At 44.2% G+C, this 17,630-nt stretch overlaps 1 protein-coding gene across 3 annotated transcripts in view; it reads right to left on the reverse strand.

The window, feature by feature from the left end:
• Positions 1–17,630, reverse strand: part of LOC115552134 (storkhead-box protein 2) — a 49,113-nt gene that overhangs the window by 9,830 nt on the left and 21,653 nt on the right. For 2 of the 3 annotated variants that reach the window (XM_030367924.1, XM_030367925.1), the window contains exon 2: positions 3,746–3,898. In XM_030367924.1, coding sequence (XP_030223784.1) covers positions 3,746–3,898 — 153 coding nt within the window. Of the gene's footprint in view, positions 1–3,745; positions 3,899–8,862; positions 9,029–17,630 lie in introns of those variants that run through there. The other variant, XM_030367927.1, reaches the window with a different exon arrangement.

Genomic DNA, 17,630 nt, shown 5'->3' on the forward strand with positions numbered 1-17,630 from the left:
GGTAGAACTCATAATAAGCGTTGATACGTGGTGATGGGCAGAGGGCCAGTGTAGCGGAGATGGTAGGAGGCAGAAGAAAAAAACTGTCAATAGAGAGTGATGCGTGTTCAATTAGTACTGAGCTACCTTCAGGTAGCCCAGTCATGCCTGGGACTCTTGCATGGAGTGGTGCTAAGGAGCTTTGTCATCAGCAATACCGCGCTAACCTGGTTCTACCAGACTCTCGTACTTCATTTCATTTGCAAAGAGAGTCTGGACCTACTCAATTGACTAACGCTAACTCACTTGAAGGCGGGTATCTGTTGAAGTTTAAAACTATTGGATCTGCCCAGTGCCACACTGGATCTGCCGTAACCAATCGCTAACGTTTGGCCGGGAATCACTTTGCCCGCAGGATGTAAACAAACCAAACACCGTGCGTGAAGATGTCCTTCAACGAGAGCTGACTTTAACGTCATTGCTCTCAGCCACTCCCTCTGCTCGCTGATTGGACGCACGGAATTTGGACGGAGAAAACCCACTAACATACCGCAGACCCAGACGTAGTACTGAAGGGAAATGAAAATCGAGGGGAAGTACTTAGGCGGGCGGAGCCAGGCTAATACTGCGCCTCATAAACCACTGATATACTATTACTTTTTTGAGATACAAGGAATATGCACATAACCCACAGGATCACAGCATTTGATGACATCACAACTCCTGGTCACACTTTGACGCTCCATCAAAATTCCATGTCGCAGGTTCTGCGGGTTCAGGCACAGTGCATCCCGACTGCAGGAACGTCCACCGGAGATGTCGCCGTGATTTTAATGTTCATTTCACTACCGTAATCCGCCTCTAATGTAGTTTCTGTACATCTAACTAGCCTCACAACAACAAGCAGACCACATATTACCACGCCAGCACAGTACCCCGGCCTCTTCCCCAGCAGACATTCTGACACCAGTCAACCGGACCACTGATGATGCAACATTGGGTTTTGCACAACCAAATACCTTCTGCACAAATTGTCGGAAACTGTCAGAAACGGTGACCGGATAGGTCACCAGCGACTCTCCGTGCTCACCAGGGTCTGGGCTGACTTCAGTTCTGCCAACTTAACAGCGTTCCATGGCGTCTGACAGCTGCGCTCTTATCACGGAGGAATCCCAGTTTTCCCAGAGAAATTAACATTAAATTAATTGAGGTGCAACAGCTCTAGTGGACAATCCTGCTGTCAGCATGTTGATTGCATACTCCCTTACAACTGAATACATCATGGACCAGCCATGCCATACCCGTGTAATAATCATGTTGTTGAATGAGCGTCTTGATATGTCACACCCGTCAAGTGGACGAATCATCTCAAAGGAGAAGTGCTCACAAACACAGATTTTAACAAATTCTTCCTCAGAATTTGAAAGAAACAAGCCTTTTGTGTGTTTAGAAAATGTCTAAAATCTTTTATTTCAACCCATGAAATATAGATACAAAAATGATTGTGCTCTGAGATGAGACGAATGTCCTTAACAAACAGACCATCCATCACATTCAGAGAGGTTGTTTACCAACACAACAGTGCACTTGTTGTCCTTAATGGAGTTGATTGGAGGCTTCATTCTTTTACTAATCAATGGGTACAGTGAATGGCTGATTGGTGTTTATATGTCACCAGTCGATTCTGAACAGATACATTTGCATGCTCCATCATACACTTATAAAAACAAAAACAAAACAGCCAGTTCAGACTAATTGACAGACGCTGCACCAGACTGGCACACAGACGTGTATGTGCGTGTATGTGTATGTCTATGCGTGTCTGTGTGTGTTGCCTGTCATTACATCAGACCTGTGCAGTTGCTTTAGCGACATGATGCAAGCGGCCTTTTAAACAGGTACCCTGAATGACATACACAGCAGACAAAAACACACATGCACACATACACAGAAGTTCAGCATTGATGCTGCTCTGTGTGTTTGCGTGCGTGTGCGTGTGTTCGTGAGCACGTGTGTAAGACTGATTGTGTCACTGTGACTAAGATAAGTAATTAGAAAATACAGGTGTTCTATTTTTTTTCTATGCCAATGACCAACTACCTCATGAACTTCGTTCTCTGCTCCTAGATCCGGTCTGGTTCATGGACACTTTGACATCACCACGAAGTGACCGAGTGAGATGAGTGGGAGTGGGATGTCAAAGTGCCCATGACCTGAGCTCTGTGGAGCCATCAACGTTGTTGTGTCCCAGAGAGGGTTGAGTTTCCTGGACACACGTGTATGGTGCATTTCAGATGCAACAAGGGTCATTATAATGCTCCACATCAAAAGTGCGTGTTAGCTTAAAGAAAAGGAAGCACAGAGTGGGCATGGCCTTTGACCACGAGGATAGCCCCTCCCCCTTCCTCCATGGAGTCACAGCACAAAACGCTGAAACAGGCTCACATACCCTTTAATATAACAATATAACTCAATTTCTAATGAATGTAATATATTTTCTTCTTTACTTAACTTACTTTATTAACTCTCATTGAATATACACTAATTTAAACAATTATAGTTTGTTGCGATTATGCTTTTCTTTTACTTTCCCTAAATTTCTGAATGAATATGAAATGGCTTAATTTCATATGTTTAGCACAATTTTAACAACTATTTTTATTTTGGTTGAAATCAATACAAATATATATTTCTGTGTTGCCTGGGGTACAAACAAACTTCAAAACAGTTCCTGATTCATGATCAAACGATAGAATGTTTAGAAATAAAGTCGGTCAATAAAAAGTAATGAGTGGAAAACAGGAGAGAGTTCTGTGATCTAATGGTGAGGGTTTGGAAGGCTAAACATGACATGAAGTGTCTCCGTCTATTACCAAGAAGAGATGGATGAAATACCCCGTTTATGCATGGTGTGTATATCTACCACAAGTAAAGAGGACATGAGCTCACAGGTCAAGTCCAGTTGTCTTTACATTGGCCTAATCCTATCGTCTCACCACAGTCTCTTCCTAAATAGCTTTGAGGCTTCAAATAACCTTTACGTCAATTAAGGAGCTTCTTTATTTGTGCAGGCAGCAGTTTCATGTAGCTACATCAACGCTGGCTGCTATTCTAAAGGTAATTGTGCCAATGATCTATTATGTCTGGAATCAGAAATGAAATTAATACAATTAAAATAGTAAATATGATACATACAGCGAGCGTACATAAGCAACAATTAGATGGCGTGGCTCTCTGTGTTAAAGGCTACACTTACCAAGGATGCATAGCAAGTTTTCAACACCTTTAGAGCATCCTTTGCCTCCTACTGAACTGGGAGACTCTACCTCCGCCATATCACTAAGTAGTGTCATCTGTATAGGACACTATACCCCAGCCATATCACTTAGCAGTGTCATCTTTATAGGACACTCTCCCTCAACCATATTACTTAGCAGTGTCATCTGTATAGGACACTCTCCCTCAACCATATTACTTAGCAGTGTCATCTGTATAGGACACTCTCCCTCAACCATATCACTGAGTATTGTCGTCTGTATGGAAGGCTTCCCAACCATTGGGATGCCAGCATGTACACAATTTTATTGATTATATTGCCGTCAGGTTATTGACCTCACATATGCATGGGAGGATGCATTCTCCATACATCCTTATCACATATTTCAACGTGTTTCAACCAAGAGTACACACATACATGCAAACCAATTATGTTTGGGGACAGATGAACAGGCAGCGGAAAACGTCTCGTGTGATTCGGTGTCATTACCTGGAAAGCATGTTTGCAGGTGTTCGGTGAGTGCCTCCTGGGTGACAGGTTTGTGGGCGGAGTTCATAGCAGAGATAGCCAATAGCAGCACCTCTCCCAGAGGGATGAACTGCGATTGGCTGATCGGGGACATGCTGATAGGTGACACATCACCTGTGGAAAGAGAGACATTGTACTTTGCATTATTTTTCATAATGGTAAACATACAAAAATAATCAACCAGAATACCTTTTTCATCTCCTCATTGCACATCCTAACAAGATGGTTGTCACGTCACCAATCAGGATGATGGTTGGTTGTACCCCGATGAGGGTACAAAAGACAAGTCTTAACCCTAATTTATAGTCTGACGGGGGCATGTGAAGGTAATGTAATCATGGCCCCAGTGGTCTGTTGTCCTGCAACTCCCCGTTGAAAGAAGACCTTCGGGAACTTTGAACCGTTTAGAAATGTTACCGAAAGCTTCTAATTCTTTAGGAGTTAAAAAAACACAACAACACAGCGATCGAAACAAAAAGCAAAAACATGGAAACAGGAGATTTTACCATTGGTACGTGTGTGTCTTATTATAAACAGAGTAATGGGGCATTTCCAGTAGTTTACACATTCATTGCAAAGGCTAAAGCCTAATCTAAATAGCTCACTGTACATGGGTTCACACGTACGTAAACCCCAACATGGGTTCACACTGTACACTCCAACATGGGTTCACATTACTGTACACCCTAAAATGGGTTCACACGTACGTACAGCCTAACCTGGGTTCACACTGTACACCCCCAAACATGGGTTCACACTGTACACCCCAACCTGGGTTCACACGTATATACCCCCTAACATGGCTTCACACTGTACACCCCTAACATGGGTTCACACGAACATGGGTTCACACTGTACACCCCAACATGGGTTCACACTGTTCGTACACACTGCCCCCAGGTGGCTTTCACCATCCATTAGGAGGCTGTCATCGTATACTAACAATACTTGTACATACGAACAATACAGACTCCATCGGTCACTAGTGGCAAGGCCAAGGTTGGTGCAAACAGAACTGAGATCACTGGACTCTGATCTTCGCTCAACATGAGGTATCCAAAGGTGCACAAGACGTATACAAAGGGAGAGCTTCAAGCATTTGAGAACTGAATAAAATAAGACAATTAGAGATAGAAATCCACGTTGAGATCCAAACCCTGCTTCTGCTCCGTAAGACAAAACATACTAGTAAACACTTTTAAAAGGACGTTTTGTAGCGATTTCACTGAGGCGACTGGACCCTCTCAATGCATCCTTGAAATGCGCTTTAACATTAGCATACAGTCCACTAGTATGAGCGTACGCCCTGTACTGGATGAACTGGGGCATTGCATTATTTACAAATCAGTTGTTTGCAAGTTTATGAAATTTCAAATACATGTGTATTATTTGGATTATTATCCATATCTTCCTGGTAGTAGGAGACAATTGTTTCTCCAGACATGTTGTGAGTGCATTGACAGGTTGGGCAAGTGGTTGCCGATGGCGATGAGCCTTGTTTCAGAGCACAGGAGACGTATGGAGTAGGAGGAGTAGGAGGGCTACCGGCATGGCTTGGATGGCCCCGCTTAACGTATCCTACATCCTACATCCTACATGTACTTTGAGGAAAGGTTCACTCAAGGGTTGGGTGCATAATTCCAGTGCCACATTGAATCGTTTATATCTTTTTGGTAATAATAATAACAAATTCTAACAATAGCGCTATTTGAAGATAATTAATGTAACTGACAAAAACCTAGTTTCAAAACATTCGAGGGGCATAACTCAAACATGCAAACGTATCGTTTTTTAAAAAGCACATCTTAGGTTTTTGAATTCTTATCATGACAATACATCGTACACAGAGCTCTACCACTTAAAGCAGTTACCAAGCAACAGCTTTTTGCTGAACTCTGTAACAAGTGTTCATCATGATCGTCTCAACAAATCCTTACCTAGACTCTAATCAAACCAACTGGATGCACTGGATGTAATCCACTGTGTTCCTGTCTGCCGTTTACTGTACTTTAGTTAAACGTCAATTATCCAGTCCTAGTTTAACCATTCCTAACTTAATTCCTCACCCTATGAAGAAGCTTGCACACTGGCCCGAATAACAGAAAACGTATCCCCAACGGGGGCCATGTGCCGTTCATCGTGGTGGTTGGCTTTAGTCCGGTTTATGTTGGTGAGCATGGTGTCGGTGGTAAGAGTGTCCAAGCACCTGAAGGCTCAAGTTTACTCACAATTACATTTGAAATGGGGTGTAGGCACAGACAAAGCGGTCGGTTCGAGAACCAAACAAGATACCACGCAGGCTTCTAGCACCCCAGTGGGCTCAGTGGAAAAAGACTTTCCCACCGCCACCCAAATTTCCAGCTTTCACTATTAGTCCAAATTAACATGTGAATGGTAACATCAGTAACTGGTATCGGTATACATTCAGTATCTGTCAAGTAGGGACTATTGCATCCTGTGCTATTTGTTTCAAGATGAACCAGTTGGAAGCTAGACCTGCTGAGGTTATGTTGGGGATTATGCACGATTGAATGACCAATCGATGAGGGACTACAAGGACACGGAGATGTAAGGAAAAACCTGAGGTCATTAAACGAAGACAAGATCTCAGTCACTCTGTTTTAACCGGTCAAAGATCACCCCATTCAGCGGCCGCAAATTTCTATTCAGGTTTAAGCATGTAGGTGTATGTATTTAATATTTAAACTCAAATATTTCTTATCTAGCCCTGATACTTAAACTTAAAAATCTTTAATTTAACACTGGCCAGGTTTGACTCTATATGACTATATATGTATCTACCTAAAAACTAATTTTCCTTAAACCCAAATAACATTTCTTCGTCAGAAGTTATGTCAAGATCTGCGAAGATCCACGTGGCTACGCAGACCCTGCTTTGGTCTGCAGTGTGTGGGGAGACAGGCAGTAGTGGTCAATGAAACTGAGAGTCCCAAACCTGGTCACTCATCTATGGGTCTCTTTTTTTGCACAAACAACAACTAAGTATCCAGTCAACTATTCTCCGTCATAGAGAGCTGCCAGCACCCAAGGAGATCTGATGAGTTTGAGTAAACTAATCAACCAAAGCTGGAGGTATTCTTCATATCAAGTTAAGTGTTTCCATTTGAACTAGTGCTGTTATACCAAACTAGTATTAAGATGTGATGACACCTAAAGCTCAAGGTTCCCTCCATCCGCTCACCAAATATGTAACGTTCAATGGAGCCCATTAATGGAAATGACCACGAAACAAGGGGAAACCGCTGTAGGAACGCTGTAGAAACCGCTCTAAGAACCACTAGAACCGCTGGATGAACGGCTGGATGAACGCTGTAGGAACCGCTGGATGATGGACCGTAGTGAGTACAACCTTTCCAGTGTGTGCCAGCATGCGGGATAAACTAAAGCTACTATGAATGAGGTCCTAGGCCACAGAAAGAAACATTGAAATAAGAAAAGTGAAAAGCAATTGAAGCAAAAGAAGAGATTTCTCGCATAGGTCATCTACATTCTACAATAATAGGGGAGTGACCGAATTTGTGGGTTAAGTGAATTGATCTCTAAGGTAACGTAATGATCGTGCATTTGACCTCTTGAGACGAGACAGCAGCCTATAAACCACTGGTAGACCGGGTCGAAACACCCCCATCGGGCCTCCACCCAGCTTCACACATCAGGCCTCCACCCAGCTTCACACATCAGGCCTCCACCCAGCTTCACACATCATGTCTAGACCCAGCTTCACCCATCAGGCCTCCACCCAGCTTCACACATCATGTCTAGACCCAGCTTCACACATCAGGCCTCCACCCGGTTTCACCCATCAGGCCTCCACCCAGCTTCACCCATCAGGCCTCCACCCAGCTTCACCCATCAGGCCTAGGACCAGCTTCCCCGCTCATCCTCACTGGGTAGAGTAGGTGATCAGGTTGCTGTGTTCGGCCAGAAGGACCACAGACTAGGTGTGGATCAGGGGACGATCAGGTAAGGTGCGTCTTGCCTTCAACCACAACCACCAAATGCCAAAAGGACTACAGCAAGGGGCCGGGGACGGAGGCACCCAGTAGAGGCTGCTAAGACAACATTCAACGCTCAGAGAAAATACCTACTCCATCCTAAAAGGCCCAGGATCAGAGAGAAAGACAGGCAGCTGTTGGCGTCGATCTGCTCTGTGCAAACAGACAGGGATCGGGACAGACAGGCAGACGTAGTACGTGTAGAGAGCATTTCTGTAGCAGCTGTTAGCTATCAACCCCCCCCCCCCACCCCCTCCATTACTATTACTGCACCGTCCAGGGCAGAGCAATAGAGGACATGTGTTACAGAGCAAGATAATTAAAGAGACAGGTGCATAGACAGACAGGCAGCCAACCAAAAGTGTAACACAGAGAGAGAGAGAGAGAGAGAGAGAGAGAGAGAGAGAGAGAGAGAGAGAGAGAGAGAGAGAATGATGTAAGGGGCAGACGACAGGAAAGATGAACAGCAGCGGGGGGGGGGGGGGGGTTGGAAGAACCAACCAGGGGAGATAATATGGAAGGGGGTTAGATGGAACGATTGAGAGGAAGAGGAAAATGAGAGGCAGAGAGAGAGAGAGAGAGACACTGGACATGGCAGAACGCTGGAGCAGATTGTCGTGGCTGGTCTCCCTTTACTGCAATGGTAGTAAACAATTGGCTTGCCTCCTTTGTCCAGAGCGCTAAACCACACCCCCTCCTTTTGTCATGCTCGCCTCTTCCCATTCTCTCACCTCTCTCTCTCCCTCTCTCTCCCCCTCTACCTCTTCGCATTCTCCTTCCCCTCACGAGCCAAATACTACAGTTTCCGTCTCCTTGTGATTCTGAAGATCTCCCCCTTCATCCCCCATTTTGGCTCTGAGAAGGTTTTACGATCCTCTCTCTCTCTCTCCCGCTCTCTCCCTCATCACCCCTGTGTCTCTTTCTCTCTCTGCAGAACAGTAATGCTACGCAGCTAAGCGCTAACTAACTAGCATCTGCCACTCACTCTAGCCGGAGAGAGCTATACAGACGAGAGACACTGAAAACGCAATCACACGAAGACGTAGAAAAAATATGCCAAACCTTGGTTGGTAATATATCCTTTAGGTAAAAAAAATAAAATGTATATGTTCCAGATTGGCTTCCCAATGTAGCCTACGTTCGTAACACAGCTCTCTCTCTCTCTCACACACACACACACACACAAGCTTGTCCTGTTTCACACACACACGCTCTCTCTCACACACATACACACACTCTGCTCCTCCCTCTCCCCTCCCCTTTCTCTCTCTCTCTCACACACACACAAATGAGCATTCACTCAAGGGCCTACCCACAATGCCTTGCTCCACACAAAGACAGGGGGGTGTGACCAATCACACTGCCTCTCTCTGCACTCGTTTTCTCCCCTCTCTCCCTCCCTCCCTCGCCCGCTCCCTGCGTAATGCCCACTGACACACAAGCTTGTGGGCGGGCTGCCGAGAGAGTTGTCATGACAACGCATCCCCAGTTGCTCCTAACGCCTCCCGTTTCAGTTCTCTCTAATGTTCACCGTCTCTCTCTCTCTCTCTCTCTCTCTCTCTCTCTCTCTCTCTCTCTCTCTCTCTCTCTCTCTCTCTCTCTCTCTCTCTCTCTCTCTCTCTCTCTCTCTCTCTCTCTCTCTCTCTCTCTCTCTCTCTCTCTCTCTCTCTCTCTCTCTCTCTTCATCTCTCTAAAGCTAACAAACATAAACACACACACACACACATGCAAACACTTCTACCTCGAACCATGTTTTACTATCTCTACCGCTCATTCCTGCCAACAGTGTGCACCACTGCACCGCTGATACAGTGTGTGTGTGTGTGTGTGTGCTGGTGGTGGTAGGGGGGGGGGGGGGGGGGGGGGCCAGTGTTGCAGTGCTGCAGTTGGTTCTGATGTGACCCAGTTAGAACTCAGACTAGATGTAGGACATACACCAGCAGAGAGACGCATAACCAAGAGAATATCCCAGCATCATGAAAAGAAGACCTTATGAAGATGCTCCACGCACCTAACAGTCACAAGGAGCATGGAGGCTCATGTGTGGGGAGACAAAGAAGACATGGAAAAGTATTACTCAATGTTGAAGACGCAAAGACAAGGCAAAGGGACACAGACAGACAGATAGACAGACGGGACACAGAGAGACATGGACACAGACAGACAGACAGACGAGACACAGAGACACAAACAGAGAGACGGGACACAGAGAGACAGGGATACAGACACACAGACAGTCCGACAGACAGACGGGACACAGAGAGAGCGACAGTCCGACAGACAGACGGGACACAGAGAGACGGACAGACGGGACGCAGAGAGAGACAAAGCAGGGGATACTGGGGCAGGGTTTGGTGTAAACAGGCCCATTAGCATGTGAAAAGGACAGGCCAACAGTGTGTGTCAGGCTGGTTTGTGCTTGTTGAACAAAGAGTTCCTGACACGGAGGCTAAACCACACAACTTGAGAATAGGTTGGTGGGGGAGGGTGTATAGATGTGTGTGTGTTGGGGGGGGGGGGGGTCCCTAACTTCACACTAAGCCCATGTCCACATGGCTACTTCAACAACCACGATGTGTTTTTGAATGTTCACCATCCTCTTGGTTTCTGCTTTGGCCGTATACATCAAAAAGCCAGATCTCACATCTGCGTCCTGAGTTAAGACCAGCGAATAGCCACGTCGCTTGTTAGAGCTAGTACACCTTGAGGACTTATGTGTAGACAAAGGCCTGCAGCCTTCCAAGAGCTCAGCAACACACTGACCACCTCTAAGGAGAAACATGTCCAGACACTGAACCAAAACACTGTTTGGTTACCAAACAGTAGTGCGTCTGAATGATGCTGCAACATCTCATTCACATGGATACAATGCTTTTTTTACATCCTTTTAAATGAAGAACATTCATTCGATTCCGGTAAAGGAATTAAAGTCAGTTTGAGTACATTTGGGGTCAATAACGCTCCACTGCCCCCTTGTGTTCATGGTCATGTGACAATTAGAATAGTTGTCGTTCGCAGGAGTGGGAATTTATTTGCAGTTTTCACCATGGAAGAGGCTGAAAGAAACGCTCTCCATCAAAAGTCGATGAATGTGGAGATTGTGTTCTACTAGCCTGTCTGACCGCAGGAAACAATAACGCGTTAGTGCCGTGAGATCGAGCCGGCATGTATGTGCAAGAGAGACGTGTCTCATTGTGAACAGAAAAATGCAAGAATTGGTGCAACTTGATAGCTTGGAGAGCATCCTGATGACTTCATGTGATCAGGGTGAACGCCGGTCCTCTCCTCTAACATAGGCACCTCTTTCCCCACGGACCACACTGATTCAGGAAGATCCCTGGGTTAATGGAACCGTTTAACATTTCTTATTATTTTGAATTAAGCAATTACAAATGAGGGCCAGTCAGGGCTATTCTACCTATGAGCCATATAAGGAAATGCTCAATCAACTTCAAAAAATCAAAAATCAACTTGTGTTTAAAATTGTTAAGTGATTTTGATAAAGATTCATCTCGAAATGTGTTAAACTTTAGCTTTTGTAGAAAACAATTCTGCAAAAGTTCTCCCGGACCCCCAACTGGTTTCTCCAGCCATAAACGATGGCTACATCTTAAGCTTAATAAAGAAACTGGAAGGCCCTGAGAAGGTGAAAAATGGCGCCGAGTTGGTTTGATCAAATGTGAACGAACAACAAAAAAGGTGCAATAAACAGGAAGATACTTGTCCTCAAGTTACGAACAGATAACTAACATTGCAACCCTTTATGAAACCGAAACCGGACATCTGTTTCAACTGACAGCCATACAGATTGTCAGCACACCTGTTGATTCCCATGTAAGAATAGTCCCAGGTGGTTAATGATAGCTAACAGCTGATTGGCTGCCAGGCCCCACCAGGTGGTCATGCTACAGAGCACAAGCACCGTTTGACATGGGCCAAAGAAAGCACTAAAAGAAACATGGACAGTTGCATTTACTTCAATACGTATAACTCCATGACTAATATTGGCAGCGTATTTACAGACAGAAGGTAGTGATTTTAAAGACAGTCATGTTGACATTTTTAGGTGCTGAATTGCGCCCCATTTTGCCTGCTTGTGAAGTCGAACATTATTTTCCCAGCTATGCAAGTACATTATTAAAATGTCAATCTTTCACAAAATATTTTACAAAAAATGTATACATTTAAATAACTAAAAATAATAATTAAAATATATAATTTATCTAATGTTGCATTCAGGGTAACTTTCAAAGCATTTACAGTTGCCATCTCACCATTTAGTATGAACATTTGTCCTCCTCGTTAAAATTAATGAGTTTGTGTCCGTGAGGATTCACGGTGATGTTTTGAGCACCGTATCCAACAGGCTTATCCAAGCCATTTGCCTCTGTGGCAAACTGCTTCCTAATTAACTATACTACCCGCCTGATTTGCCCCCAGTGTACATTCCCATACACACAGGGTCACACTGCCTCATCACCTGAAAGCTAGCTGGGCTTTTCTGGGGTTATTAAAGCAACATAAAGTCCACAATTCAGGACATAGTAATAAGTGCAGAGTTTACATTTTTACTACAGGCCACAATATTTTGCCTTGTTTGATGGAACTGTGCTAAGTCAGCCTCGCATCGGAGACTAATTATCATTCCTTTTTTTGTAATGTATTTGTATGTATTTTTCTATCATGGTCAATTTAGGCCCAAAGTTGTTAATTTTGTGTGACCATGGAGTTTAACAAGTAATTGTTCAGCTCAATGCAATGTGATGGAGATATGTCCTCCTAGTGGTCCCATGTTGCATTGCACTGTGCTCCACTCATCATTACATCAAAATATACTTTGAATGTGAATGTAAGGGGCTGAATGTGCTGACTAAGCTGTAGGCTCCCAGGCCAACTGCCAACTTCACTGATAAAATAAAGAACACAAGACTTACACTTCTGCTTAACAGGTAAAATATATACCATCATGATAGGGTAAGGAATACCTTACAATAAGACAAGATAAGATATTTAGCTTATTTATTATTCTAACACTACATCTACTCAACACCCAGATACAGCTCAGTTAATTTTTGCTTGACGCCAACTTCTAACAATTCAATCAATCGGGAAATAGACACCCTATTTGTGCCTTAAAACTCCATTCCTGCCCTTATGTATGGAAGCATATAGCAAAATTCAAATGGCAATGCAATTTGTAATTGGCAATTCCATAAGTCATTGCATTATGCAATTGGCAATTCATCATGCAATTTAATAATGTAATTTGAAAAAACGTTATTCAAAGTGTATTTTAATATGCAAAGTGACAATGAAATCCTCAATTCAATTTCAAAAAGTTATAACAATAAAATATTATTAAAAGAAATTCAAATTTTTTGAGTTCCGTTATTCAAATGGAAAAGCTATAGTGCCCCCTTGTTTGCAATGCACTTCGTCACGCTCCGTATGTTGCAAAATTCAAATGACATTTAAATTCGCAAAACGCTCTGCATAAGATTTAGCAGTGAATCACGTCTGGGCGGGACCTACGTCAATTCCATCCTTGTTTATGCGCGCCACACACTCACACGCCCACACCAAACAGATTCGATGAAGCAGCAGAAATGGCGAGTCCGGAGCAATCCGATGAAAAGTTGGCATTTTCTGTAGTATTCGGCAGATGTTCCACAGCCTTTGCAACCAAGCAAATTATAATTCAGTTGAAAGTATATTTGGGCCTTGAATGGGCAGTTCAACCATTTAACATATTAAGGCCAAGTGAAAACTGCTCAGAGAAATCCAAATTCTTTGACATATAGCAACTTTCTTTTTTACAGAAACGCAAATAGTTACTTTCCCTGGTAACTAGTTACTTTTATTATAAAGTAATTCAGTTACTAACTCAGTTACTTCTTGGAACAAGTAGTGAGTAACTGTAACTAATTACTTTTTTAAAGTAACGTTCCCAACACTGGTCATACTATATAATTATTTATTGCTTATGTTTATTGAATACAGAACATGAGGCACTTTAAAAGGAAAAATCTCATGCTAAATCGCATTCGCAACATTGGTTTAAATAATCGCAATTTGATTATTTCCCCAAATCGTTCAACCTGACCCAATTCCACCTCTAGCCACGGCCTAACCCAAAATCTCTGACCCAATACCACCTCTAACCAAGGCATAAACCAACATCTCTGACTGATTACCAACTATAACCAAGGCCTTTACCCAACATCTCTGACTGATACCAACTCTAACGAAGGCCTAACCCAGGGGTCTGCAACCTTTTGCATCAAAAGAGCCATTTTGGCCCATCTCCCGCGAATTTTTTTTTTTTGGAGCGGCAAACTTTTTAATTCACCCCCTCCCCCCTCCGGAGACGCTAACGCTGCGCACCGCACAGACATTTTTTGTGACACTCTGTAAAAAAATAACATAAATCTTTAGCTGTCATGTGGCATCAGGGAGTAGCCTACAGTACAGTAGACTACAGTAGCCAGTCAGCAGCGTCAACCGTTGACGTTCTACGTGATCGGTCATGGCCAGCAATGTAAACAAGGAATAGATAGCATAGCATAGCGATACAATAGTCAAGTAATGAAAAAACTGTAAGGACCTTTATTATCAAAATATAACGTACTGAAACTTTAATATTCAACACAAGAACTTTAATGCTGTAAACCCTTCTCGCTCAGTATTCGTTCGTGCAATTGGCTGTCAACGGTGGATGCTGCTGATTGGCGGCTCACTGGCATGTCCCGCCTCCTGCCAATGGCAGCATCTAGGCTACTTCCTGATGCCAGATGCCAGTTAAAGATTTAACTCCTACTGGGATTAGCCAACTGCAAATCAACAAAGCTTTGTCATTCACTCCCCCCCTCACGGTAGCGCAATTGCGCATCCATTGCGACCTCTCGTTTAGTTGACGATATATATCAAAATATATATATAATTTTTTTTTTTTTTTTTTTTTTTTTTTTTTTTTAAGAAAACTGCAGGGAGCCACGGCTGAGGGGCTAAAGAGCCGCATGCGGCTCCGGAGCCGCAGGTTGCCGACCCCTGGCCTAACCCAACTTCTCTAACCCAATACCGCCTCTTACCAAGACCTTAACCCAACATCTGACCCAATAACACCTCTAATCAAGACATTAACCCAACATCTGACCCAATAACACCTGTAATCAAGGCCTAAACCCAACATCTATGACCGAACACCTAAACTGAAAACCTGAACTTAACCATTTCAAGCTTTACCTTTACATAACCATCACTCAACGACACTTAAGCGTTATTGCAAAACTGAAATGCTAGCCTAAAAACATCTTTATACTTAAGGTTTTAATGGCATGAAGTACACTCATTAGTTTAATGTTGTACAGTGGGCCCAGTGATCAAATCTCCTGCTTCATTTTACAGACCTCGGGTGAATAATCTCCATGGACAAAACTATATCTGAAGTAAATGATAGGCTTCTAAATGATTACAATGGAGTTTCCGAGGGCAGCTGATGCTTTGTAATGCGATGCTACTACAGAAGCATCTCCTCAAATCACTTCTTACCCGTTCTGCTGCGTCAGTACAACACCACACCCCCACTTAGCCTGCCATGCAGTCAAAACAACTCTGACAGTGATTTCCTAAGATGGTAATGACATAAGCCTTCTAAGAACCCCGCACCCCTTGTTTATGGAATCATCTTCATTGGGCCTGGCTTTAGGTTAAAGATCCCATGCCATGCTATTTATGGATGCTTTAATATAGGTATTAGTGGGCTACAAACACAGTATTCAAAGACGTCCCCGAATTTCAGCCGTGGTGCAGAGTTACAGCCACTCCAAACCAGTCGCACATTGAGCTTCCCCCAAACGCGCTGTTTCGGTGGGCGTGTCAAGGCAGGTCAAGGAGGGGGGTGGGGGTGTGGCCCTGAGCAGCTTGTAGCCACAGTACAATGCGCTCTGGTTACGGTGGGCGTGTCAAGGCAGGTCAAGGAGGGGGGTGGGGGTGTGGCCCTGAGCAGCTTGTAGCCACAGTACCATGCGCTCGCCGCTCTGTTGACGGTGGATGTATCGCAATGGCTCGTAGAAACCCATATTATACATAGATATCTATATAATATAATATAATATATGATGTATATTATCACCTGGCCCTGCATGCGCTCTGTTTACGGTGGATGTATCGCAATGGCTCTTATAAACCCATATTATACATAGATATCTATATCATATAATCTATAATATATATTATCACCTGGCCCTGAGCAGCTTGTAGCCACGGTACCATGCGCTCTGTTTACGGTGGATGTATCGCAATGGCTCTTAGAAACCCATTTTATACATAGATATCTATATCATAATATATATTATTACGGCCAAAAGCTGTGTGAGCCTCCAGACGATCAAACGACCGCGTCTTCTTCAGATTGATGTGGAAGTGGAAGAACCAGAGACGTCGGAGAACCCGACGAAGTCCTTTGCGATTCATTATATCGTCTGCACACAGGTTTTGGCCGTGATAATATGTATTATTTGATATAGATATCTATGTATTATATGATATTATTTAGATGTAGAGCCCCAGGACTGTAACGCTGCTGGAGTTGTTATTAGGATCTAAACAACACGTCGGACTCTCGTCTCTGGTATTTCTACAACGAGACTCGTAGTGGGGGTTATCTCAGCCATGGTTGAGAATGAATTGGGGGAAAGGAACTTTGGCTTTGACTCCCTGAAGTACATGAACCACGACATGGAGGAGAAGGGGATTGTTGGCCGCGAATGTATCCCGCTTGAGCCCTGCTTCCCGCCGCCTCGGCAGCGGTCAGCGCTAATCCCCGCCTCCTGAAGCGGTGGTCCATCGGCAGCGAGGCTCCGGCGGGAGACGACCGCGGTCAACAATCCCTTTCTCCTCCATGTTGTGGTTCATGCCTACTTCAGGGAGTCAAAGCCAATGTTCCTTTCCCCCAATTCATTCTCAACCATGGCTGAGATAACCCCCACTACGAGTCTCGTTGTAGAAATACCAGAGACGAGAGTCCGATGTGTTATGCGCCATCACACCAACAGCAGAACGGTTATCCAAATAACAAGGAAGTGTACAACACTTGCGTTACAGTCCTGGAGCTCTATATCTAAATAATATCATATAATACATAGATATCTATATCAAATAATACATATTATCACGGCCAAAAGCTGTGTGCACGTCCAGACGATATAATGAATCACAAAGGACTTCGTCGGGTTCTCCGACGTCTCTGGTTCTTCCACTTCCACATCAATCTGTAGTAGACAGAACCGCGCGCTGCCTGCTGCCTGCTGCCGGCGCAAGGCACCACCGCCCGGCAGCGGGCAGCCGGGCGGTGGGTGCTTCGCGGCGGTGGTGCCTCGCGCCGCGGCAACCGGCGGCAGGCAGCATGTCGCAGTTCATGTACTTCGATGTCGTTCTGCCATTGCATTCAAAATTCTGTAACTAGCCTGTTACTACGAACTAAGCAACTACCATACACGTATTAGCATTTAGCACTAGCTCAATCACGACTCCTTCAGAATTCTTGTGGGTGGTTACGAACCAACCAAGTGGGCAGGGCCATGAATAATAGTTTGACAACGCTACGTCACAGTGTCACCTTATCCAGATTGGCTAATTTCTTCTGCCTTTTTCCTTTCATTGCCTATTGCATTCAGCAGACACACTGCATAGATTTCAAACTTACCACAGCTCACACGCTTATTCAGACCTATGTTATTTAACAAACAACAGGAAAAATGTGATTTTAATGGCATGGGCTCTTTAAGCATATCACTTCCACAGATTGAAAAGTTAGTCAGAGCCTGACGGTG

The sequence above is a fragment of the Gadus morhua genome, chromosome 10, assembly GCF_902167405.1.
Source record: "Gadus morhua chromosome 10, gadMor3.0, whole genome shotgun sequence".
In the NCBI taxonomy this organism is placed as follows: domain Eukaryota; kingdom Metazoa; phylum Chordata; class Actinopteri; order Gadiformes; family Gadidae; genus Gadus; species Gadus morhua.